Source organism: Crocuta crocuta, unplaced genomic scaffold (assembly GCF_008692635.1).
Source record: "Crocuta crocuta isolate KB4526 unplaced genomic scaffold, BGI_CrCroc_1.0 scaffold750, whole genome shotgun sequence".
Taxonomy (NCBI): domain Eukaryota; kingdom Metazoa; phylum Chordata; class Mammalia; order Carnivora; family Hyaenidae; genus Crocuta; species Crocuta crocuta.
In genome coordinates this window covers 944,519-970,416 of record NW_027529191.1, presented here as the reverse complement: position 1 = coordinate 970,416, position 25,898 = coordinate 944,519, and the positions used below count along the sequence as shown (strand labels likewise).

Genomic DNA, 25,898 nt, shown 5'->3' with positions numbered 1-25,898 from the left:
CCCGACGGTGGGGCCGGGAAGTCGCGAAGGTGGCGCGGACGCTGCCTGAGGGCTGTTCGCAAAGCCACCTGCCCCAGAATCGCCAGGGCTTGTGCAGGACGGACGACGGCCTCGGGGTGACGGACGCCCTGGCCCCCGCACGGGCCGGCCTTCCCCTCCGCAGGGGGGCCCGTGCTCCCAACGCGCAGGCTCAGGCTGAGGGCCGTGACCGTGACCCCGGAAGTGGCAGCGTGGGCCGGAAGTGGCGGCGTGGGCCGGAAGTGGCAGCGTGGGCCGGAAGTGGCAGCGGGTCATCGGCCCTTCAGGACGCGGTTTTGTCCTGAGCCCCTGCCCGCGGGTCTATGCGCACCTCGGAGGAGGAGGGCAGGTCTTTTCCGCCAGCACTCCTTCCTTCCGGTCCCTGCGTCCCTCCGTCCCTCTGTCCCTCCGCCTGTCTTCCTCCCCCCCACCCCTGCTTGAGCCTGAGGACCCGCCCCTGGGGGGGGCGGCCCTGGACCCCTCCCCCGTCGCCCCTCCCTCGGGGCCGCTGTGGTGCCGGTAGTGCGGTTGCTGGAACATTCTGACCGGATCCTGGGCAGCAGGGGCCTCCTCTGCCTTCCCTGCGGCCTCTGTAAACACTGAGACCCAGCGAGTGAGGTTCACAATGTGATGATTTAAACATCATTCGTTATGAATCCAAGCGATAGTGTCACCTTTTCTGCAAAGGAAATAACGTCACGAAATCCCAGAGAAATCTAACATTTAAGCATTTTCGCTGCCTTTGTACGTTACTAATAAAGTAACCCCCCCCCCCCATACCTAAAACTGTGTGTGTGTCCGGGAATGGGTCAGTACCCTGATTTACTTCAGGAGGTCACTTAAGGTTTTTTGTCTTGTGCCTTGAACTACCCTCAGTTGCTTTTGTTTTGAATTGTGCGTTGCAGAGAGACCTTTTTTGCCTCCCTGTCTGTTCTTTATTATATATGTTGCTGCGTAGATTTAGCAAGCAGACTTTTAAGGAATGGGCCGGAAAGTCACCCTAGTGTTGGCCTGGGTGGGCATCCCGCCTCCTGGGGGTGGTGAAGGGGGTGCAGCAGCCTCTGGCCCGGTCCCCGCCGCCCCTTCCTCGGGCTCTGGGCTCCGCGGATAATGACACTCAGGGCCCCTGGGGAAGGGGCTGCAGCCTTGTCTGACCCCAGTTCTCGACCCCCACAGTGGGAGCCGCTCTGCAGGAAGGAAGGTTCTTCAGCCCCAAGGCCTTCCCCTGGGCGGGGCCCTTCCGAGTTCTTCCTGTGTGTCCCCCGTCCCTCCTGCTGGCTGTCCCTGTGTCCCGCCCACTGGGTAGAGCTCCAGCCCACGCGGCCTCTGTGAGCCAGGAGAGGCGGACCTGGCGGATTGGCGCCTAATTCCGGAGGCGGAGATGGCCAAGAACAGGACGTTTGACAAATTGCACCCAGCGCCCACGTGCCTCCTCCGTCGGAACCGCCTCCTTCGGGGAATGTGCGGTCCTGGACCCGCCGCCGCCAGCTCACAGACCGCTCCGTGGGAAGCGAAGCCCTCGGGGCCGCCGAGCTGCCTGGCTTTGGCGCCTCGTCAAATCTGCTGTTTCTCCTGCGGGCCCTGGGAGGGGTGAGCCAGGTCACGGGGGCTCAGAGCCTCGCTTGTGCCTGTCCCCATCTTTCTGGGGCTGCCTGCCCAGCAGGGGTGCGGGGGCACTGTCCCTTCACGCTGTACTTGCGGGCTCCTGGGCCCGAGAAGCGGCCGGGATGTCACCGGACGACGTGGTGCTCACGGTGCGTCTGTGGCAGGGCCGGCACGCAGGCCGCCAAGTGGCTGGTCAGCAGGGGTGTTAGCACGGTGTCACAGAAACGACATGTGGGAACGATTTTATGGGTTTCACAGAACTCAGTCCACGGTAGGGAGGGAAGGGAGGGCAAACCCAGTGAACTGGCCGTTCCTGAGGGTGGCTGAGCCGGCGAGTGTGCTCCTCTAGCACGTGGCTGGCCGTGGGTTGCCCCATATGGGCCGAAGAGAAGCAGAGCCCGCCAGCCACGGCCCACAGGTCTGGGATGGCTCCTGCCGCGAAAGCAGCATGGTTATGAACACTGACACGCCAAGAGCTGTGTCCCAGGCTGTCATGGGCAAACAGGACGTCCAGCCACCCTGGCGTTCCAGAAGGATGTGCTTGCGTAAGCACANGGTCAAGTCCAGGGCCCCGAGCAGCAGCCGCTCCTGCGGATCAGGTGTGGGTGCAGATGTGGGTGTGGGATCTAGCCGTCCCCTGGGCAGAGACGCCGGGTCCCCATGTGGGGCCACGCTCGTGGCCGGATGGCCAGGCCTCCTCGCCTCTCCCTGCATGGGTTGTTCTGTGCTGACCTGTGATGTCCCCTTTAACCGTAGTAACTTGGATGAGGGGGGAGTGCACCCCGCCACACGTGCAGGCCGCGCGTGCTCGCAGGCTCAGCAAATTCTGGAACGCAAACCAGGCTCAGAAAGACCTCAGGAGGCGCGAAGGGCAGGCCAAAGTCAACAGGATGCAATTTGTGTAACTTCTGGCTTCGAGTCATGCTTTAGAATCCTGCTGGTGGCTCCCAGTGAGGGACAGGGACAGACACCCAGGCCCACCCCTGAGCCTCCTGACACGTATGAGGGTCTGTGTGAGGAAGTTCACCTTCGTCTTGGATCGGTAAAAGCCTCGTTTCTCCCAGACAGCTGGCTCAGGAGCTTTCTGGGGCTAAGGAATTCTGGGCCAGATCTGACCTTGGCTTTGCTTGGCTGCGGGGAGCTTCGAGCCAGGCCCGCCTCCGGCCTCCGGCCTCCGGCCTCTGCTTCTGAACCTGGTTCTTCCTGTGCCCTGGTCTCCCCTCCTCCCTGAGTCCTTAGCACTTTCAGGGCTTGTGTTTGATGTGTTTTTATGCTGTGAAAGAAGAAGAAGAAGGGGCGAGCTCGGAACGCGGCGAAAAGAGCAGTGTGGAGTGTGGGGGTGTCGGTGTCAGAAAGACGGGAGCAGAACGGGCCGCAGGGCAAGCAGCAGTCCGGCTGGTGGAGCAGGGGAGTCAGGACCGGGGGTCTCTGCGGCCTGGACGCCGAGGAACCTCATATGCTGCATACGACGGAAACCCAAGTTAGAGCCAGTGGGGCACGCCCCAAGCTCAGCCACGGAACCTGTGGCCTCCCTGCAAAGGTGCGCTCACCGCGTGCATGTGTGGGGCCAGCTAGATGCCCCTGGACCTGCCCCCCCCAGACCCAGCCCCTCCTGGGCAAGGCTGACTCCCCAGCTTTGCCTGGAGCTCCCACCCGAGGCTCCAGGGCGCAGCCCCAGGGTGCGGCCCCAACGTGTTGGGTGAGAGCCTCCTACCTGGTGGCCTCCCGGGCCCGCCTTCCTCGGCACAGTGACTCTCAGTGTGGTCTCGGCTCCCCCGTGATGGCACCACAGGGGGGCTCTGCAGGCAGTCAGGTCTGAGGGGCAAACACTAGCCACGGGCCAGCCCATCCCCGGTCGGAGAGCAGGGTGCACTCTGGCTGATGGTTTGGAGACCCTAACGAAGCTTCCTGGGAAAGACAGTGGCCCGGAGAGGAGATTCTGGCCAAGCGGGGCCCGGGCAGTGTGGGGCACTGGGGCCGTGCGCCCTGGGGAGGTGCTCCCGACCTGGTGTCAGGAAGGACAGGCTGTGACTCGCACAGCAGCTGTCCATCCGTCCCGCGAACACTGTGGGAGCCCCACAGAGCCGGTCACGGGAACAGACAGTAATATGGGGGAGTCAGTGGAGGGGAGGCTGCGGGGTGACCCTGCGGACCTGACGGGCGGGCGATCAGGTTCCTGACCCTGACAGCCGGGCACGTCCTGGCTGAGCCGAGCTGCCAGGAGAGGCGGCCCTGGGGACTGGAGTATGTGGCTCGTGGAGGCCACAGGGGCGGGGGCATGGGGCAGGCTGGGGGAGGGTCGTGTCCTCTGCACGGACAGCCCACCGATGCTTGTGCTCTCTAAAGGGCACAGCGGACCCCTCATCTGCAGCCCTGATCCGCCCCGGGCTGTGTGGTGCGTGTGTGGTGGGGATTTCCAACCCGTTTCAGCGCATTTACGATTCAGGATCTCATTGATAAAGGTGCCTTTTAGAGTTGCTCTTTGTGCTTACACGGCACGAGCATCCCTGACCAGATGGTCTTGGCTTTGCCGAAAGTGTAGGCGCGGCCCCTGGCACAGAGCCTGAGTTCTCGGTTCCACGTGCGCCTGCACGCACAGCGCGGCCTGTCCTCACGGCCGCAGGGACCGCTAATGGGGTGCACGCTCCTGCCCGTGCCGTCCGGTCCCGGAGGCCAGGTCTGCTTCCCGAGCTGGTGTGACACCCGAGCAGGAGAGGGCACCCTGCGTGCCAGGGGCTTCTGCCGCAGGGAGAGGGCGGGCGCCTGGGCCGCAGCCATCGGGCAGGACGGGCAGCCAGTCGGTGCATCGGAGGCAGGAAGTGAAGGCCACGTGACGCTAGGCTTCTGGCTCACCTGCCCGCGTGGTGGAGTGTGCCAGTCCGCCTGCTGCAGCTGGAGGGGAGCCACGTTTGGGGGAAGAAAATGCACTTTGCCTGAAGACCAGTGAAGTCCGTGGTGCCTTGGGCGTCCGGTGGGAGCCCGTAGTTCCGTGTGCCCCACAGATAGGGAAGTTCACACCAAGGCAGGATAAGTGCCTTATCACCAGGTCGTTTACAAACATTCTTTTCTTAAAGCAGTCATTGACAGAGTGGACTGGGGGGTGCTCTTATATTTTTAAGGTAAAATGTTAGATTTCTGGGGTGCCTGGGTGGCTCAGTCGGTTAAGCTTCCGGACTCTTGATCTTGGCCTAAGTCATGAGCTTGTGGTTCATGAGGTGGAGCCCTGCATGTGGCTCTGCACTGACTGGCGGAGCCTGCTCTCTCTCTCTCTCTCTCTCTCCCTCTCTCTCTCTCTCTCTCTCTCTGTCTTCCCCACTCTCTAAATAAATAAACATTAAAAAAAAAGAGAGAGAGAGAGAAGGAAAACACTGCTAGGTTTCTGAGAACAACAGCTGTGTGGGGCTGATTAGGGTCAGCGTCCAGTCAGTCCCGATGCCGGCCCCTCCCCTCCCTGGGGGTGCAGGAGGCCGCAGGGGCGGGTCACACGGCTCCTTCCGGCTCCTTCCAGCGGCAGGGCCTGCCCCCCAGGGGCGCAGAGTCCAGCACTTGGAGTTCTGAGTAGAAGTGGGGGTGCGGCCAGACTCACGGTGGTTCGACTTACAGTTTCCCGACCTCACGGTCGTGCCAAAGCTGTAGGCTTGCAGGAGAAATGGCCTTGGGATTTGGATTTTGGCCTTTCCCCAGGCTGGCGGGACCCTCTTCTGTGGCGCAGGGTCCACAACTGACGACCCTGCACCCGCAGGCCTGTCCTCCGTAGACCGTGCGAGCTCCTCAGCACTCTTGCAGGGCGGGCTGCGTGTGAGGTTGGGGTGGGCCTGCCCGGCAGGCGCCGTGCTCAGTGCAGCTCCCACTTCTGGTGCTTTCCGTGCGCGCTGGTTTACAGAGATGGGCGTGTCCTGGAGATGCGTGCCAGCCTCCCAGTTACGTGTTGACACACGAGATTTCGGTGTTCCTGGTGTTATTCCAGTCGCCCGCATAGGACTCTGATTTCATTGCCCTTAAGCATGTCCAAGGTTACGTTCAAGTTTAGGAATTGTAAATCCTCTGAGAGTTGGATTATTTTTATACAGGCGGGTGATTCCTTGTGCCTAGAAAGGATGGAACGTTCTAGTGTGAGAAAACACAGTGGGTCTTTTGCTCCATCAGACTGTGCTCCACGGAGCAGCTCGGTTCACCGTTTTCTACGTAAACATTGCAAATCCTGACGGTGACGCGGGCCACACACCACATTGAGCCGGGAGGCGAGGCGCTGGGGTGCGCGTGCGGGCATCTGGGAGGCGGAGTGCCGTCCAGCCTCCGAGGGACTGTATCGTGTCCTCAAAGATTCTGCGAAGGTGTCGGCCCGGGAGAGGATCTGGGCTCATGTGTGGACGGCTGGTGCATTCCATGGGTCCCGATAGGCCGATCATAGGTGCTGGTGAGAGTGGCCGGCCTGGTCCCGCTGAGACCCCCCCAGGTGAGCTGCCCCCCACATTCCTCCGCCCCTCTCTGGCCCAGCCCCCTGCTGACCCCCAAGATGACCTTCCCAGGCCTGTGGCGCTGGGGCCACCTGGGCCCCGCTGCGCCAGCACTTAGCCTTCATGCTTGCACAATGGACTTCCTGCTCCAGGCCTGCGTGTCGGGGGTGGGGGGGGTCTAGGCTGCGTCTCAGGCTTCCGTGCCAGAAACTGAACTGGTAGCTCCCATCCCCACCGATGTCAGTGGATGGCGCAGACACTCCCAGTAGCTGAGGTAGGAGTCACCTGAGCTCCTGGCCGCGCAGCCCACGCGCAGCTCTCCATCGATCCTGGCGACTCCTCCCCAGCACCGGGAGCCCCGCTCCGACCTGTCCTTGCGGCTGGTCCAGGGCCGGCTTGACGCTGCCCAGTGCTTTCCTCTCCGCAGTGACCCACTATCACCTGCTGCGCGGTTAGCGCCTGCTGCTCGTAGGCCTGAATGAAACGTCGAAGTCTCGATCCCTGGCTGGAGGGAATTACGGGGCCCTTACCAGGTGGTGCGTCCAGACACACTTTAATGAACACCAGCAACAAGCGGATAGGTGTGCCTGTGCTTCCCCCTGCGCCAATGCGGCACCCTCGTCACGCCTCCCCTCTACACCAACACGGCACCCTTATTACTGTGAACAACACACACTTTGGCTATTTTTCCAGTGTCTACAAGGCCTTTATTGGTGTCAAAGATGTAAGTCACCTTATTCCAGCCAAATATTAATGAGAAGCGTAGGGTTGGGTTTAGGATGTTGTTTTTCTTTCTCTTTTTCTTTTTTATGTGAAAACGAAATTTACTGAATATGCCTGCAGGGGAGTGGTGGGCAGGATGGCGAAGGAGAGGTTGTCTGCCTACGGTGCTCGTTTTCAAGCTGCAGCAGTCGTGAATCCACTTGTCAGCATGCGTGGCCGGCGTTGAAGAGGCAGCGTGGCGTGAGGCTCCCCCCCGAAGGTTGGAGAACCGGCAGCTGGTGTCTGGATTCGTGTCCTTAGAAGGCCCGTTGTCTCTGTCATGATGCTAATTTTCAAAAGCTGGTAAAATACTTCCTCAGGTGTCTCCCTTCTGAGGCAGATGCTTCTAGAACCTTTAGGTTTGTGTTGTAGATGCCGCCGCTGGGCCCGGCACCCTGTCCCCAGACCCACAGTCCGCGTCTGTCCCGTCTGCTTCCGTAAGGAGCACTGTCTGCAGGTTAGCGAGGGGCATGGAAATGAGGGTGATTGTGCGGTTAGCTTGCGCGGGACCCCCAACGTTGTGGTGCAGGTATGGTCGCGGTTCTTACGTAACGGAAGGATGCCCAAAGGCTCAAAAAATCCAGACTATGTGAAGCAGAGGTCATAATAAAAATGAAGAATGAAGGGGAATGAGGACTGTTCACCTCCAGAACGTGTTATTTGTAGAATTCTTGTCAGTTTGTCAGGAGCGTCCCGGCATCTTCCCATCTTTGCAAACGACTGATGGAAGCGACGCCCAGCAGAAAACCCAAAACCAGCGCCTGAGCACTTGAGGCTCGGCAGGCAGCACCGAGTTGGCGTCCCTGCTCGGCGCCAGGGCCTAACTCGTGAGGGACAGCAGAGCGTCCCGCAGTTTGTAGTAACGGGAACGTGAAAACAAAGCACAAAGCCTGTGGCGCCTGTGAACTTAGAGTTTGTGAGCCTTTCTCGTGTCAAAGTGTAAACCCACTTCTGTCCTTGAGGGTCTGGCTCACAGGCTCACACTGATTTTCCGCGGCCGTTCCAGTTTGTTCTGCTGCTGAGGGGCTTCTGCGGCCCCTCACTTCCCCGGGGGGGGGGGGGGGGCAGCACTTGGCGTTACTTTTGAGGAAGTAATGTAAGCGTCGCTTATACTACGTTCCAGAATGTACGCGCCGCGGGGCGGGGGTGTCCCCTGAGCCCCTCCGCCTTCTCAGAGGGGGCAGGAGCATTGGTGGCAGAGAACAGAACCCCAAGCAGACTCTGGGTTCCCCTGGAGCCCTGCTGCTACGGCTGAGCGACTTGGGGCACCGGCTGGACCTTCCTGCCCCTGAACCCTTGTTTGCCAAATGCAGAGATGTCTTCTAACCTGATGCCACTTCCCCTCCTTCCTCCTTCCTAAAACCACCCACCCTTCCCAGCCCCTAACGTGGCCGTGGCAGACGCAGTGGACGTGGACCATGATGCTGTCCGTGATCTTGGCCTGCACTCCTAGTGTCCAGGAGTCTGTGAGAGGCTTCCTTGCACCCCTGACGCGTGCTGTGGGGCCTGCTTAATCCAGAGATCGCCGCCTAACGTGTACTTGGTGCGTTGAGTGGAGGGTCTGGGAGGGCTGTCAACGCCCGCGGGTGACAGCCACCGTGGGTGTCTACAAAGGGCTTTACAGTGTAGGGAGCACTTTTCGCAGATGTGGTCTCCTGCCGTCCTGCGATCGTGTGTCCAGAGTTCTCACTGTCACTGGCTGTGGGTCTAGGTGCCTGCATGTTAGGAAGGATGACGGGCTCCAGCTCGCGTGGGGAGAGGTGCGCAGCGTGCCCGGAACCGTAGCGGCTTCGCGCTCGCATCCAGAGCAGAGTCTGGTTGCCTTCTGATGTCAGCCGTCAGCCCCTCGTGTGCTCAGCCTCTTGCAGTCGTTACCGCAGTTACGGCTTCCCCGCAGCTTTCAGAGTCTGTCCCCTTCCCTCCTCCTCGCTTCGCAGGGATTTCCAGAAGTGGCACTCACGTGCTGTGGTGGCAGGTCTCAGGGTAGCAGGCAGGGTAGCCGCGGGGCTGTGGCCGTGTTCCCCGCTGCACCCACTCCCGGGCCCCCTGGCCCCGGGGAGGGCTCCCTGGCGGGGGTTCGGGGCAGAGCACAGAATTGCTGAGGGAGAGCTCTGAAGTGGTGATGACTTTTTAAGGTTTAGGACTTTCTCTCCGGTGGGATTATTTGTGGAAGTAGTTACTACGATTGTAAAAATAGTCATTCTGCTTGTAAAATAACGGAGTCCTACCGAAGTGTGCGGTGTAGGGCAGGCGCTACCCTCCGTGGTCCTGTTCTGTAGGGTTAGACATTTTGTGTCCCCGGGCACGTGTAGACATTATTTCAAGTTAAAAAATGGAGGGAGGGGCACCTAGCATACACTTGGCTTTAACCACTTTCTAATTGGCTTACATTTAACATAAGCTTTCTGTCAGCAATGACAAATGGGCGAAAGGATCAGATGTGGAGAAAGAGCGGAGGGGACGAGCAGACATCTGCTGTGCATGCGTGTGCACAGGTGTGTATCTGTGTGTGCACGTGCATGTGTGTACATACGGATATGTGTGTGCATGTGCATGTGTGTGTGCATGCATGTGCAGATGCTGCTTGTGTGTCTGCACACATAGATGCACACAACCACACATGCACGCGCAGATGCACACACATGCACACAATCACACGCACACACATGCACATATTTGCACACATGCACACACTGATGTACACAATTACACTTGCACACACAGATGCACACCATCATACCTGCACATTTGCACACAGAAGTGAGCACACAGATGCACACACATTCACACACGACACAATCATACACGCATACACAGTGTACACAATCACACTTGCTCACACACGCACTTGCACACACAGCTGCCTCCCCGGCATCACCGAAGAGCAGTGCTCTCACACTTCCCGGTGCTTCTCTGGGGAGCTGATGAACACTCCAGATTGCCAGCCCCCACCCCGGCGTTTCTGGTCCTGTAGATTGGGGGGGGGCCAGCGCTGCGCTAGCAAGTTCCCAGGAGACGCTGCCGCTGCTGATCAGGGGACCCGCCGGGCACATTGCTTACGAGAATCCTCGCCATCGCTAAGTGAATAAACCCTCCTGGTACTTCCTGCAGGGCGGGCGTCAGTTCAGGTGAAACGGCCTCTGTGTCTGCGGTTATGACCTGGAACTGGGGTTCGTATTTGAAGTCCCTGGCATCGCGGTTCCCTGCGCCCGCCTCCCCGGGCCGGGCTGCACGGCCTCTGACTGTCTCTCCTGTTGCTCGGAGGCTGACTGAGTCTCTGTGCGCGTCATATGCCGGGTGCATCGCGTGAAAGATGCCCTGACAGCACAGGCCTGTCCCGTCTCCCTCAGACTTCATGCTGTCTGGTCTCCTGCCCTCGCCCCGTTTTCTGCCCTAGTCAGGACGTCATCGAGTCTGATCAGGGACTTTCCATTTTAGCAGTTATGATTTTCAGTTCCAGAATCTCAGTGTAGTTCTTTTTATTGTTTTAACGTCTCTGCTCCTGTTTGGGGGAGGGGCTCTGTGTACCCCTCCCTGGCTGGATGCGCGTGTGGTCTTTGTCCGGCCGCCTGCTGGGAGCACGGGCAGCTGGCCTGACTGCTGGAAAACAGGCTGTGCAAGAAGATGGGAACACAAATCAGTTTAAATGTTCTAGCAGGTTCATTAAAAGTTACTGAGAAACAGGGCACCTGGGGGCTCGGTGGGTTACGCATCCAACGTCAGCTCAGGTCATGATCTCACGGTTCATGGGATGGAGCCCCATGTTGGATCCTGTGTCTCCCTCTCTCTCTGCCTCTCCTCTGCTCATGCTCTCTCTCTCTTTCTCTTTCTCAAAAATAAAAGTTGAAAAAATTAAAAAAAATAGAAACTAGATGATTTTACTGAGTTTATTAACTGTATCAAACATGCTCATATGTCAACACGTAATCAACATGTGCCGACCTCAGCTTCCCCAGGGTCTTCTAGATCTGGTGCGTGTCTTCCCCAGACCCAGGCCTTGGAGAGAACCGGCCACACTTGGGCACTCCGAGCCGGGTGCACGGTGGCCGTGGGGTGGGGCCCCCTCCGTCCATCTGTCCATCTAGCCATCTGTCCTGGCGCTGGCCTCACACCTGCGGGCGGGCGTCATGTGGGGCTCCCCGCTCCTGCCCGAGCAGGCGGGCGTCACCGCACCGTGAGGGTGTCCAGCCGTGGGTCCCTGAGCGTGTTGCCCTCGGTGCCCCGGCGTTTTCGTGATGTCTCCCCCCCCTCCCCGCGCTGCCGTCTCAGGGGAGCTGGCGTCAGAAGCTGCTCTGGCCACGTCCTTCCTGCCGAGCGAGGGGCAGCTTCTGGATCTGCTGCCGTTCCCACCGGTTCTCCGGCGTGTTTGCCTGTGGCGGTCCCCGTTCTGGGGGGGACGTTGCCCGTGGCGGTCCCCGTTCTGGGGGGACGTGCTCTCCCTGTTGGTCCAGGGCCGTCTGTCCAAACCCTGCGAACCCCGCACCTGTGTGTAGGGTAAGCAGTAACCAGCCAGGGTGTTCTCATTAACTGCGGCCCCACGTTTCGCCGGGTGGGGGCAGTTAGGGAGTCAGGCCGCTGACACCCCCCACCGTCCCCTCCCTGACCTCCCCGCGGGGCCTGGCTTCAGCGCCCTTGTCCTGGAACCACTTGCAATGTTCCGAATGTGGATGTAGCTTAATTCCTGTCGTCTTTGAAAGCAACGGCCAGTGCAGGCGACTGTGTCCCCTGAGAGGACGCTGGGGGCCCCGGGCCCCGAGAGAGCGCGGGTGTCGGGCCAGGCTGGCGGCTCAGGGCTCTGGTGACCAGCGCCTGGGGCTTCTACCCGAGAACCCGCCCCGAGCGAGGAAGCAGGTGCCCCAGTGTTTACTCCTAAGCCAACACGATCCATTTTAGCAGCTGAAATACTTGTTGAGAAGCCTTTGGTTGCACCATAAAGCAGAACCCATTCTGTGAGTCTGTATTAGACTGGCTCCAAATAATCCGATTCCTGGGAAGTCCACGAACGTGAGGAGAACTCAGTAAATGTCACGAGAGAAGCATCCTTCCTGCGTTGGGCCACAGGGTGCCCAGGACCCCCGTGTCTGTGTCCCGGCGCGTCCTGCACAGACGGAGGGCCACGTGCCGCCAGCTGGAGGCGCTGGTCCAAGACCAAGGGCACATTCCTTCAGGGGCTGTGGGGGGAGCTCTGGGGGGGAAGCTCCGTGTTCCTTCAGGGGCTGTGGGGGGAGCTCTGGGGGGTACTGCTCCCTGTCCTGGCTGCTGGCTCGAGGCGGTCCTGGGTGATGGTTCACTTGGCAGAATCACGCCCGTCTTCACGTGGTGCTGTCCCCGTTGTCCGAATTTCCCTGTTCTTTGAGAACATGAGTCACACTGGAGTACATCCCCTCTGTAAAGAGTCAGTTTCCAAAGACGGTCAGTTCTGAGGCCCTGGAGTCAGACTTCCACATGCTAATGGCAGGGACCCCAACTCACCCGTGAAAATCCAGCTGCACCAGGTCACAAGGGGTTGGGCCTGTCCTCAAGGAAACTTAAGTTTTCTAAGACTCCTCGATACGGAAAGTCGTCTTTCCTTTGCTTTTCAGTGACTTTCATTCACATTAAATTTATACAGTTTAATCGGGATTGGGAAGGGGTAAAAAAGGACTTTGCTGCCTGCCCAGTGCCTCCCCGGCTGTGCCGCTGGCTGTGGGAAGCTCGGCCCCTGGGCACTGCGGTCCTGGCTCTGGCCTCACCTGGGCTGCCCTGGTCGTCTCCCTGTCCCCAGCCAGTCAGTAGCTGCTCTTCTAGCCCACATCTAAGTGAGAGGACCTGGGGGAGTACTGAGTACGATCCACAGGGAGGGTGGATGATCTCCCAGCTCATGGTGAGCTTGGCTGTTTCACTCTCTGCTACTCACCGAGAGAATGTTGTAGGCAGTTTGCACATAAACCACCGAGCTCCAGCCCGGGACGTGTCAGGGTTGGTGCCGCCGCGCGGGACCCTCCCGTGGCCGGGCGGCGCCTGTGGTCCATGCAGGCCCATCCCGCCTTGGTTTTGGGAGGACCTGGTGACATCAGGTTTCCAGCGAGTTGGCGGAGGTGGGCATCTGGTTAGTTAGAGGGGTGTCTGTCTCCTTCAGGACTGTTGTGTAAACCACCCTGGGCCCTGGACAGCGCCGTGTGTCATTCACATAAATACTCACTGATTCGTGAGCCTCAGTGAGGAGGCAGTGGGCCTGGGAAGGAGCTGCAGGGTTTAATTTCTGAAATGCCTCCTGTCCGTGTTGAATCCGAGTGAGCTGGTGATGGTTTACTTCTCTCTCTGAGCCCGTCTCTTGTTTGCTTTCAGGGATCTTCGCTTTAACAGAATCCGGGAGATCCAGCCTGGGGCGTTCAGAAGGCTGAGAAACTTGAATACACTGTAAGTCCAAACACTGTGTCGGTGCCTGTGGGGAAAAGTGTAGGGATCGTCACAGCTTTCACCGGGGGATAGACCTCAGCCACAGCGGTCAGCTGCGGGCATCCGTGGTCGGGGGCGTGGATCGGGGGGTGGACTCCGGGCCGTAGATGAGAATATGTGCATTGAGACACCAGGCCTTTGGGTCTGGCCTCAGCTTGACGTCCGTGACCCGTGTGCGTCCCTCAGAAGTGGGTGTGACCCAGACCTATGGCCACGGGCACCTCCTCTCCCTGTGAATGACTCAGCCCCTGGCTGGGCCAGACCCCTTCACCTCCACTGTTCACATGCCCCCCTCCCAAGCTGGAGCGGCTGGCTGGGCCCCGGAGGGGTTGGGTGCTCTCCCGTTGTGCACTCATGTTCAGACCCCAAGCGGGGACAGGTGAAGGGGACAGACCTGACCTGTGCTGGTGGGTTTGCAGTTGCCTCGGGCCCTGTTGAGTACCCTGAGCGCGGCAGGGGCGGGGGTCCCTGGCTTTACTGCTCCAGAACGTGACTCTCGGCGGAGAGAGCACCTGGGCCGTGGGCCCAGGATGGGAGCCTGGGGGGTGGGCCAACCCCTCCCTCTGGTGGGACCACCCTGCGCGCCCACACGGGCCTTCCTGACGGCTGAGGCGGACGGTGTGACAGTCAGCAGGACAGACAGATACGCCTTGGCATCAGAGGGGGACCTGGTGTGTGCGCACGCGGGGCGGGAGCGGCGTGCCAGGGCAGGGACGCCCGTGCGCTGAGGAGACTCCTGATCAGAGGGGGAAACACCGAGATGCCGTCCGCGGCGTGGCCTTAGCCGCGTTGGTGCCGCGCTCCACGGCTGGGCCGCGCTCGGGCCTTTTCCAAGCAGTGGGGGTGTTTCCCGCCACGCGGTGCAGTGGTGCTGATTTGCTTCTCACCAAAACCTTTGTTTCGTAGGCTTCTGAACAACAATCAGATCAAGAGCATACCCAGCGGGTCGTTTGAAGACTTGGAGAATTTAAAATATCTGTAAGTTAACGATCAGTTGTTTACCCGGAAAGCTAATGTTGTGAGTGTACAGGCGATTTAATCATTGAGCCAAATTGTTTGCTGCTTGAGAATTATTGCAGATACATCCACCTCACAGGCTTCATTTTCAGAAGGTGAGTAAATTTTCAGCCGGGATTTTTTGAAATGAGTTCTTGTTGGTAGGAATGCTTCGCCGTGAGGCTCGGTGAGTCGTCTGCTGAGGGAGATTAAAAGCCAGAGCCCGGCAGAGGCCCGTGGGGGCAGGAACTCTGGTCGCCTGTGACTCACACGCCCTCGCCAGTGTGAGCAGCTGACAGGTGGCCTGTGAGAGAGAAGCTGGGAGAACGTTCTCAAGCTGCCTGTCCAGCTGTGGGCAAGTGTGGGAAGATGACAAATCCCACTGGAACGTCACTGGTTTCTGCTAATTTTCCCTTCTTCCTCCAACTGATTTCACCTCTTCTTATTTTTCTGCAGTAAAATTGCAGTTAGCTTTTCAGAGTTGACTTTCGGTACCTTATTTGTCAGAATTTAAATCATCTGCCTGTTGAAGCCAGTTTTGCAGGTTCGAAAGTGGCCTCGCTGGCAGGACCAGGCTGGCTGCGTCACAGGCACTTGAGTCAAGACTGGAAGGCATTAAAGACAAACATTCCAGTTACATTCCTGGTTGTAGAGAAGAGTACGTGTCATGTGCTTTGAGCAAATTATTCTTACTTTTAAGACTTAGATGGCCTTTCCAGATAGAACCATTAAAAACCTTTTTTTTCTTAACATTTATTCATTTTGGAGAGAGAGAGAGAGAGCATGAGCAGGGGAGGGGCAGAGAGAGAGGGAGACACAGAATCCAAAACAGGCTGCAGGCTCCAAGCTGTCAGCACAGAGCCCGATGCGGGGCTCGAACTTACTGACCACAGGATCATGACCTGAGCTGAAGTCAGACGCCCAACCGACTGAGCCACCCAGGTGCCCCAAGATAGAACCATTTTAATGAAGGATTTATATCAGTGACTTTTTTGGGAAATTTATATCATAAGTGAATCTAAATGTCTATAAGTTATGTTGATTTTTAACACAAAGTCACATTATTAGTGTTGATGTGTATTTTGAGGCCTGTCATTGGCTGCTAACTACAGTGATCACATTAACTCTGTTTATAGAAATATGTATTCTTCAGTGAAAGTAATCCCAAGCTTTAGGTATAAATATTTTCTGTCACTGTTGGCATAGTGTGTTACTTTTTAGAACAGAACAGAGTAGAATAGGCTGGAATAGAATAATGTGTGAACATTATTAAGCCTTACTGCTCATTTTTAAAATGAGGGAAAGGCCTTCTATTATGTATTTATTGTTTTTTTTCCTTTTAATTTTAAGTGCTGTGCAAGTTCCAGAAGGAAGGTTTGGTTTCTGAGAAAGCAGGTTCTGTTAGCTGATTGCCAGCATCTATAGTGTGTGTGCGTGTGTGTGTGTGTGATACTTTTATTTCTTATTTTATAAGAATTTTGGTTTGAATTAATTAAGAGCAACTTCCTGTTCACATTGCAAATGTATTTAGTGTTATAGTTTGGGGGATATTTCGGTTTTCACTTACAAGGATTTTTTAAAGTAACACTTTAGGGGCCCCGTCTGCTGGCGCACTCCCCATCAAGGCACCTGCTCGCCAGCCTCGCCCCCTCTCCCCACACACACGTGCCCGCAATGTCCACTGGCGGAAAGCAGAAGGCGCCCTGTCACTGCGGAAGCGTGGGGGCAGGGGCCCTGGTGAGGAGGGACCCTGCTTCCCCATCTGATCCCCGTCCTGGGCAGGAGAGTACACTCCCACGGGCACCTCTGAGGACACTGTGTGCAGTTTCAATATTGGGGAGCTCTTCTGAAGTTCACTGGTTACTTCAGCCTTTACACGTCGTCAGTGGGTTTAGACACTGAGGATTAGTTGCTTATGGTAAGGCCCAAACCTCCCCTCACTGGTATTTCCTGATTCCCGGGCAGGTGCTCCTGCCCCAGGGGACTCTGGGGGGCAGTCTGTATGGCCCGTTATGGCAGGTGACCAGCACCCAGTCCTCAGAGACCTGCACTTGTCTGCATTAGTTTGGTTCAGCCGGGTCACGTTTTCTTCTAAAGTGCTTGCAAAGTGACCCTGCATGGGGTGGGGGTGGGGGGTCATGTTCAAGTTCTTTTGAAGAAATGAGCCCAGAAACCCCTGTCCAGAAGAAGCAGGGTGAGTAGCTCTTTCCAGAACCGTAGTGGCCATGGGCGAGGCCATCTTCTGTTGGCTTTCCATACGTCTGCTTACTCCCAGTGATCCCAAACTGCTGTGACCTCCATTTACTCAGAAGAAACGGAGGCAGAGAGAGGTTACTAGCTCATTCCAGAGCACAGCCAGCGAGCAGAGGTTGGCCGAGTGGCGGACTCTGTGGCGGGCGCTGGGTCTGCACGGGCGGGTGGACTCTGCCTGGTCTCCGGGGTGGGGGGGGGCGCTGGTGGTTCTCTGGGGTCCCCTGGGCACGTCTGCACAGACGGAGCAGTGGGCCCCGCTCCGCTGGCGTGCAGGCGTTCAGAGTGGCCCTGCACCAAGCGTCACGAAGTCCAGGGCAGTAAGCTGCACGGTCCTCATGAAGATGAAGCACAGTGTCACGGGCGTTCAGACAGACCCGTGCGTGGGGGGCTGGACGGCAGAAGCCCAGCCCCCGAGTAGCCTGCGTGCGGGAGGCCCTGCTGCGGTCCTGGCTGGCGCCTGTGTGCGCTGACCGGTCCCTGGGCGCCCGTCAGCGGGCAGGAGCCTCTTCGTCTGATACTGAGATCACCCCGTATTCACTAGGACACTTCGGGGCTCACAAGGACGGTACCGAGAACCAGTCATGTCCTCAGAACTGCGGCACTTCGGGGGAAGGTCCTCACCCCTGGGAGGTCTGTGCAGGAAGCGGCAGATTCTCTGGGAAGGGCCGCCCTTCTGCGCGGCTCCTGACTGCCGTGTGGCCCCACATCAGCCGTAGACTAACACAACTGTGGTGCCTCTGTGTCCTTTATGGACTCTGAAAGTCACATATCATATAATTTTCTTGTCATGAGATATTGTCATTCTTTTGAAATTTTCAACCAGTTAAAGATGTAAAACCTATTCTTAGCTTGCAGACCATATAAGGACAGGCCCTGAGCCAATGCTGTGACCCCTCTGATGAGCCTCGTTGCTTCTGTTTAGTAAGGAAGGGGTTCTGCGGTGAGCACAGGCTTTGTGCTGTCTGCTCCCCAGATTGCTTCTGGTATCTTAAAATACCACAGTTACAGAACCTTATAATCAACACATGCTACATGTTTGTGGGGAAATGGTTTTATTTCCTTCAAGCTTTGGAGCAAGTGTCCTGTCCACAACTCACACTCCCAGAGCCCGGTATGTGTCTGAAGGCACAGCACTGGCTCAGCAACGTCCAGGCTGGGTGCTGTCGTGTGGGGAAGGGCGGCGGGCCCCCAGGAGGGTCACCACGCTCCTGTGTAAATGTGTTGTCTGTATTCTAATACGACGTAATTCTTCCTTCCACCTGGAGTTACGGTGTCTCGTGTGTGCGCTAATCCTACCCCCGTTTCTTGTTTCAGCTATTTGTACAAGAATGAGATCCAGTCAATTGACAGGCAGGCGTTTAAGGGACTTGCCTCTCTAGAACAACTGTAAGTGCCCCTCTCCTGCGCCCCTCCTGCCTCTCGTAGGGAAGACGAACTAAGTTTGCTGTCTGCACGATGCATGTCTGTACTAACGGGGCGCAGGGCGTGTGTGCATGCGAACTGAGAAAGCAGTGGCCGACTCGTTACTCCTCTGTCTGCGACCCCCACGGGCCTGGACGGCACTGGTTTCTGCCCTCAAGCTGCCCGGTGCTGAGCCCCATGAGACAGACCAGTGAGAGCTGTGGTCCCTGTCCTCACGGCGCTTCCGACTTAAGGGACAGGCTCGCACACCAGCAAAGGTCCTTGGGGGAGAGGGATCTGGGGCGCCAGCAGGTGGTTTTATTGCAGGCCGTTTCCGGCTTCCTTCCTTCCCTTATGATGCCATGATTTTGGAGAAAACAAGCCTTTTCATGTGTTTCTGGCTAGCGTACGTGGATGTTGTTTCCTTGGCTGCGTAAGAAGTCCTGCTTTGCTGTGAAGTCAGCACGTTCGCTTCCAAGCAGAATCCTGGCGGTGGGAGTTTCCTTCTGGTTTGTTTGACTTTTCAGTCACGGAGCTGGAGCAATTCGGAGGGTTCCAGAGTTGCCCACGGTTTGGTCGCACGGCTGGACAGGGCTGTTTGCTGTAACGGGGTGTGTGCCCGCGCAGGGGCGCGCCTGTGCGTGTTTCCTCTGCTGGTGGGGACCTCCCGGCAGGGCTGGGGCGCGGGCACCCCGGAACCCGCATGGCTCCTGTGTCCACGTCATTTTGATTCAAGTGTGACCTGCCTTTGTATAATCTTCGCTTCAGAGAGGAGGGGACAGAAGGTTCAGAGCGTTGCAGAAACACATGGAAGTGTCTGGAAAACGACCAGGTGGAGGGCGGGTGGACAAAGGAGCCACTTCTCCTGGGACGGGCAGTGACATCATTGCAGCAACACCTGGGAAATCGCGTCTGGTTTAAACGTGCTGGAAGGTTAAAGCAGGTGGCGCTCACCCTCCCGAGGGGTGATGCAGCTACTTTCCAGGAAGAAAGAGGCGGAGTCTGGGGGAGTGAGGCTTGCCGGACCGGGAGCATGGGGCAGGCTTTCTGACCAGCCGTCTGGAGGAGGTGGAGGCTGGGTCCAGACACCTTCGAGACCCCGGGTTAGGGAGTTTGGGGAGTTAGGGTCTCCGCTGTCGGGACTTCATTCCCTGAAGGTCGGCGAGAGTGACGGACACGGAGACATGTAGGCCCAGGCTCCCCCGCGGGGAGGACTCTGTGCAGGGAGCTGGGGCTGCGGCCCGGGTCCCGTCCCCACGCCGGGAGCCCTTCCACACCCCCAGGGATAAGCCTGGGGCCGGCATCTGCTGAGCCTCGCCGGCCGGCTCTGGGAGGCCGCATGCTGTGTGGTGGGCGCTGAGCCTCGCCCGGCCGGCTCTGGGAGGCCGCATGCTGTGTGGTGGGCGCCTGTGACCAGACCCAGAGAGCACAGATGGAGGTGGGGCTCACGGCCGACTTGGCCGCGGGAGGGGAGGCCGCGGGGCCGCGGGGCCGCGGGGAGTCTCTCCTGCCTCCTCGGCCTCCTCCCTGGGGGCCTCCCCAGGACTCCCTGCTGACGGGGGTCCCCTCCTGGCAGCCCCTGTGACCCCTCCGTTCCCCGCTCGTGTGCGGGCGCTGGGCAGGGACCTATCCGCAGGGGTCACGGAGGCACGGGAGGCGGACCTGGCAATGACCTGAGACTCGGAGGGGGCACCGTGCGCCCTCCCGGGGAGCTGGGTCAGGGAGCCGTGGACAGGATCAGAGGGCAGGGCAGGGCAGCTGAACTTTGGTGACCAAAGTTAGGATAATTTCAAAGTTAGTGAAGGTCCCCAAGTGATCCTGGTGTGTTTCCGGAGTTTCTGGCATTTGGGTTTGGGGTGAAGTCTAGCTGCTGGGCCCAGTGCCCCCCCCACCCCCCAGTGTAACAGCGGAGCCCCCTCTCCTCTTCGTGTGGTGGGGGCTTGCTGCGGGAGCACCCCATTGCCACTTCTAGTGTTTTACTTAAGGGAGAAAACACCAATTTCCAAGTGAGAGAAGCAGTAATTCAGGAAAATGAGAAGATGTTAGTTGTAGTAAAAAGTGTGTAAATTACGGAAAGTAAGGAGTCATAGTAAATGAAATACAAATGCTGGATGTTCTGTATAATTAGAGAACATTTGAGAAAACACGTTATCTTACTCTTCCAGTGCCGTGTGATTCTTCCTACAGCCGTTTCTAGAGCTGACGGTCTGCTCGCTCCCGCATTAACCTAGATGTTTCTCTTCCCCCTAAACTCACACGCAGGTAGAAGGTTTGAGTGAGGGCGTGCATGTGCTTATGTGTGTGCTGCAGGTAGGAATAGTTTGGCTTCTCTCCTGCGAAGGTCTGTGTCCTGGGCAAGCAGGTCCCTGGAGCAGCCAGGCCCCGGGCAGGAGGGGACGTGGTCCCAGCCTCCGCTGCCCGGGGCATCTTCCACAGCCTGTCCCGATTTTCAGTTGTGTTGAATCATACTGTGCCATTATGTCACGTGTTTTCCACCCGACGTGGGAAATCTAGAGAGTCATCTACGACATACGACTTGGAAATGACCTAGGAAACCTGTTTTTGAGCAGAAAATCTCAATCTGCAAAGGAAAATTGTTTAAAATCGGACTCCTTTCTCTTTTTTCTTTTCTTTTCTTTTTTTTTTTAACTTGTCTAGATACCTGCACTTTAATCAGATAGAAACTTTGGACCCAGAGTCATTCCAACATCTGCCGAAGCTGGAAAGGCTGTAAGTTGATTTCGTCTTGCCCTCCCGTCTTCCCGCCGGTCCCTGGCTGGGCACGCCGTCCAGGTTCTGTGACGGAAAGGGGCTCCTGTCTGTCCAGACACCTGAGCCCCATGTTGGTGTAAAGTCTCTGCCTCGTCAAGCAATTCAGAGCGGGACTTACAGTTTTCTCTTTATTTGTACCTGGTGATAAAATAGGGGGAAAAAATCGTGTTCTTTTCTGAACTAAATACTGTTCTCAGGTTCTCCTGTAGACCCAGTCACTGAGGGGTTGCTGACAAGCTCACTTACCTGCTGCCTGGACTCTTTCCTCTGCGTGTGACAGGCGTTTCTGAGAGTTAGTTTCTGGTATTCTCTCTCTGAACAGATTTCTACATAACAACCGAATCACACATTTGGTGCCAGGAACGTTCAGTCGCTTGGAATCCATGAAGAGACTGTAAGTATGTCTCCAGCGAAGATGGGTTCCCTGCCGTTGGCGGTCCCATGCCGGGGGCTGGGCCAGGGGCTGTGCCGGGTCCTGTGTGGGGGCTGTGGGTATGTCACACGCAGAGAAGCGCAGGGACACCTTGAGGGTGCATTGAACCCTCTCAGGGGGCACAGAGAGCCCCCAGGAATCGGGGTATGCGCCAGCAGATTGGCTGTTTCATAGGCAAACAACACATGTCTTAAAATCAGTTTCGCATTCTTCGGATAAAATTAAATTCCGTGGCCGCTTTTGGTGGTGGGAACCATGTCCGTGTAGGACTCTGTCCTGCTTCCAGATTTGAGCGTCCACAGAGCCGGGCAGCAAGCTGGCCTCCCCGGTTCCGAAGGCCTCTAAACGCGCTTCTTGTACCGAGTGGTGTATTTTAATAGAGCGAAGGCACGTTAGTGCTGGTGGAGAAGGCTGCTGGCGCCCTTCTGTGTTTCCTCCACGGTCGCGAGGGCCGCTGCTCCGCGGCTGGCCATCCCCAAGCGTAAGGAGCTAGATGTCGGGAAAAGGGGGAAATCGTTAACAAGCCCAGGTCCAGAACGAAATAAGGCGGAATAAGACAGCTTCCTTCGCCATTTAGGATTCCTTCTGGATACAGAAATGGTCCACCAAACCAAGAGTGCGCTCCGGGGAAGGTGGGAGGGGCACCTCCGTGTTTGAGAGATGACAGGGCAGCAGAGAGGTTGCCCTGGATGGGGGGGCAGGTGGGGTCCCCTGATGGCGGCCTGGCGACGACCGGGACACTCCTTGCCGTCCCGTAGCCAGCAGGCCCCACACGGGCTCGCGGGTCAGGGCCCGTCTGGAGTGGGTTTGTCCCCGCGTCTCACCGTCTTCCCTGTCCCAGGCGGCTGGACTCCAATGCGCTGCACTGTGACTGTGAAATCCTGTGGCTGGCGGACCTGCTGAAAACCTACGCCAAGTCCGGCAACGCGCAGGCGGCTGCCACCTGCGAATACCCGCGGCGCATCCAGGGGCGCTCGGTGGCGACAATCACCCCTGAAGAGCTGGACTGTGGTGAGCGCATCCCCGGGGTGCAGGGGCCCAGAGCCCAGTGCTGGCACCCCGAGGGTGCGGTACGCCCAGCCCCGCCCGCCTGCAGGGGTAGCGTTCTCGCGTCAGATCGTGGTCTGCCCTGGTCTGCACATGCCGCATGTCAGCAACGGTTGGGTTTCTTGGCTTCTATTTGCAGGCTCTCCTGCAAAATTAGCAAACTGGCTGACACTACCCCTGCCTCCCCGCCCCTCCAGCCCCTGTGCGCACGGGCTGCAGCTGCTGGGTGCTGCTTTCGAGGCAGGCTGGTGGCCATGTGCCCCTGGTATGGGTGGTGGCACGTGGTCCCTGCAGTGCCCTGGGCTGGGCCTCTGGCCACGGCCCCAAGAAACATCACCGGAAGGGCCAAACTCCGACGGCAAGGCAGAGTCCTCCTTCAGTGCCCCAGGACTCATGCAGCTGAGTCTTTTCTTTGCTTTTTTCTTTTTTTAATGTTTATTTATTTTTGAGACAGAGACAGAGCATGAGCAGGGGAGGGTCAGAGAGAGTGGGAGAAGCAGAATCTGAAGCAGGCTCCAGGCTCTGAGCTGTCAGCACTGAGCCACCCAGGTGCCCCTGAGTCTTTTCTTTTAATTGCAGCACTGTTTTGGGGTGCTAAAGTCAGTTTCTCTAAAGCATCATCGTGTTTTAAGTACTGAAAATATATGTAACAAAACTAGAAATCAGTAGCTTTCGTGAGTAACCGGCCAGCGTCTGCACTCCTTTGTTAACTGTCCCTCCTACATGTGTGCACCTGTGTGTGCACCTGCCCGGCCTCGATGGCGTGCAGGGTCAGAGGCCGGGTCCATGTGCGCGTCCTGTGCGGCCGTCCTCTGGTGGGAGCCACGCCGCACGCAGGCAGCAGCACCGGGCTGTGTGCCTCATACAGGAGACTTTCCTGGGACAAAGGCCAGAGGCCGCAGCTGAGAGTGCCTGCTGACCCCTGACACCTATATGTGTGTGTGTGTGTGTGTCACACGGTTGACATCCCCAAGCTGCCCTGGGTGCCTCCTCCTCCTCCTCTGGCATCGGCTCCCTCCCCTGCTCCCCAGCCGGCTCTGACTTAACCAACGGGCCCCGGCTCGAGCCCCACGGGTTTTCTGCCTGCCTCCTGCCACTGTGGTTGCGGAGGGGGACGGGGAGCCGTCTCCCGTTAGCAGATTGGAGGTGGCAGGTCGTCGGCCCCGGGGCCGTGGGAGCGGGACGCACGTGTGGGGGAAACGCTAGAGCTTTGTGCTCCCAGGAACCCTTTAGCTAAAAAGCTTTATTTTCTACTGTTTTATTTACCAAAAGCAGCTGTTCCTGGAGTGTGCCGTGTGCATAGGTGCTGGCCCGAGTGAAGGGCGAGCCGACCTTGCCGGGTGCTGGCCGTCACCCAGGCTCTTCGGGGCAGATCTGAGGGCCGGAGGCGCTGGGCAAAGACTCGGCCTGTCTCTGCGGAGAAGCCTGTCTGTCATCTTTATGGGGACACTTGTGGGCAGGATGGATGTTTGAACACTTGGGATTTTCTCTTGAATGTGAGAGATTTGGTTTGGGGTCTTGTTTACTTTAATGGGACTGTTTAAGACCCAGAAGGTCTCCCGTTTCCTTGTTGGCACAGAAAGGCCCCGGATCACGTCAGAGCCCCAGGATGCGGACGTCACCTCAGGGAACACTGTGTTCTTCACGTGCAGAGCGGAAGGCAACCCCAAACCCGAGATCATCTGGTTGCGAAACAAGTGAGTGATGCTCACTGTTCTCCCAGACACCCCNGCCATTCTCTGCCTCTTCGGTGGAGGAAAAAGTGTAAAGGAGAACATTCCTGCATCTTCTCTGCTGAAAGGGGCAGCCCATTACTCCCCCTGCCCGGGGCGGGGGAGCAGGAGGGAGGCGTGGTCCCCCCCCACCACGTTCTGTGTGTGGAAACGGGGCTGTGGTCACTGGGGCCTCCTGGCTGAGGAGGGCTCCTTCCTGCCGGGGGCAGTGTCTTCAGGTCACGCGTCCAGTGAGCACTTGGGTACTTGCACGTCTGGTTGGCCTCGGGAAACAAGCGTGCCCCTTCCATCCACAAGCACTTAGGTGTGTGGGGGCCACAGGGGTCGGGCGAGGTTGTTCCCGGGGCTTCGTGTCAATGTGGAACACTTTGGAACGTGTGTAGTAAACCGAGTGAGGACGAATTGTTAGCGTGAGACCCCGTCCTTGCTTCTGAGGGCACGACAGGCACGGGCTTCCCTGCGGATCTCGGCTGTGGCGTTTACACTCAGCTCGCTGGCCGTTCAGTCGTCGCGGGCGCGGAGGGCGCTCTGGGGGCCGAGCCCAGACGCCCGCCGAGGCAGTGCAGGTCCTGAGCCCAGCCGTGTCCGCAGAGAAGATGAGCAGGGGGCGGGGGGCTTGGCGTCTGACAGTCGTCAGGTGCAGGAGGGGCGGCACTTCTTGCCTGTGAAGTTTGGGAGCCTGGTCTACCCCTGGGTTTGTCCTTCTGACCCGGGCCCAGCGCCGTGCGGACCTGAGCTCCGCCAGCCTAGTCCTCAGAGAGGACGGCTCTGGAGTTGTCGAGATTTAAGATCCTGAGTTACGCAGGAGGACAAGGAGTATTTGAAAGGCAGAAGAGCATAGATTCGGCTGAGCTTTTCACTTTTACCTTCGTAAATAAATACACTGATACCAGAAGTTACAATAAATGTCCTAGGCATTCATGGCAGAAGGAGAGCCCAGAAACCCCAGGCCTGAGGTGTCCCTCCAGTGCCAGCCTCACCTGTGGGTCTGCCGCCCCTGCTGGTCAGTGTCACCTGCCGGCCAGCCTCCGCTGTGGGCCTGCCTTCCTAACCTGCTGGCTCAGTGTTTACGGAAGGGAGTTGGGCCAGATCAGTAAGAGTCCTTCCTAAGTTTGGAACCTGGGATGACTGTGGCTTTCGGCCGGCTGGTGCAGGCGGAGAGTGTGTGAGCGGGTCGGGGGGGGGCAATCACACCTGGCCGGGTCTTCAGCCCGAGAGCCGGTAGGTTTCTGAGTGGTGTCCAGAGGGAAATGCTCTCAGCACTGATGGTTTTCGTGGTCGGCATATATAATCGTTTGCTTTAATAACAGCAAATATTTCTGCCCCATTATTTGGAATGAATTTGCCAGAAACCAAGGAAAATGTTTCCTTTGAATTTTTCCCACTATTTTCATTGTTTCCAAGAGGATCTCTTTAAAACTTTAAAATCTTGGGGCGCCTGGGGGCTCAGTCGGTTAACCGTCCAACTTCGGCTCAGGTCATGATCTCACCGCTCGTGGGTTTGAATCCCTCGTCAGGCTCTGTGCTGGCAGCTCAGAGCCTGGAGCCTGCTTCGGATTCTGTGTCTCCCTCTCTCTCTGACACTCCCCTGCTCACGTTGTCTCTCTCTCTCTTAGAAATAAATAAAATATTTTAAAAAATAAAATAAAATCATTCTTGTTTTTAGTTACTTATTTGAGAGAGGGAGAGAGAAAGAGAGAGTGTTGGGGAGGAGCAGAGAGGAGAAAGAATCCCAAGCGGGCTCCATGCTGTCAGCAGAGTCTGACTAGAGCCTCCATCCCACACACTGTGAGATCATCACCTGAGCCAAAAACCAAGCGTCCGAGGCCTATACGACCACACCGCCCAGGCGCCCAAACTTTAAAATCTTTATAGATGGAAACCGAACACTAGAAGTAAACAGGAGTTAGTGACGCACGGGGTCGCGCTTGTCAGAGGAACGGCAGTGCCTGGGAGGCCGTGCGGGGAACAGCGTCCGGAGGA

At 57.8% G+C, this 25,898-nt stretch overlaps 1 protein-coding gene across 1 annotated transcript in view; it reads left to right on the top strand.

The window, feature by feature from the left end:
• The first annotated feature begins 1,399 nt into the window (after window positions 1–1,399).
• The window catches only part of PXDN (peroxidasin), a 49,920-nt gene continuing 25,421 nt past the window's right edge, over window positions 1,400–25,898 (top strand). Inside the window, exons 1-9 of the mRNA XM_077758293.1 lie at window positions 1,400–1,479; window positions 1,530–1,772; window positions 13,170–13,241; window positions 14,187–14,258; window positions 17,844–17,915; window positions 20,589–20,660; window positions 21,025–21,096; window positions 21,977–22,146; window positions 23,762–23,879. Coding sequence (XP_077614419.1) covers window positions 1,400–1,479; window positions 1,530–1,772; window positions 13,170–13,241; window positions 14,187–14,258; window positions 17,844–17,915; window positions 20,589–20,660; window positions 21,025–21,096; window positions 21,977–22,146; window positions 23,762–23,879 — 971 coding nt within the window. The remainder of the gene's footprint in view (window positions 1,480–1,529; window positions 1,773–13,169; window positions 13,242–14,186; window positions 14,259–17,843; window positions 17,916–20,588; window positions 20,661–21,024; window positions 21,097–21,976; window positions 22,147–23,761; window positions 23,880–25,898) is intronic.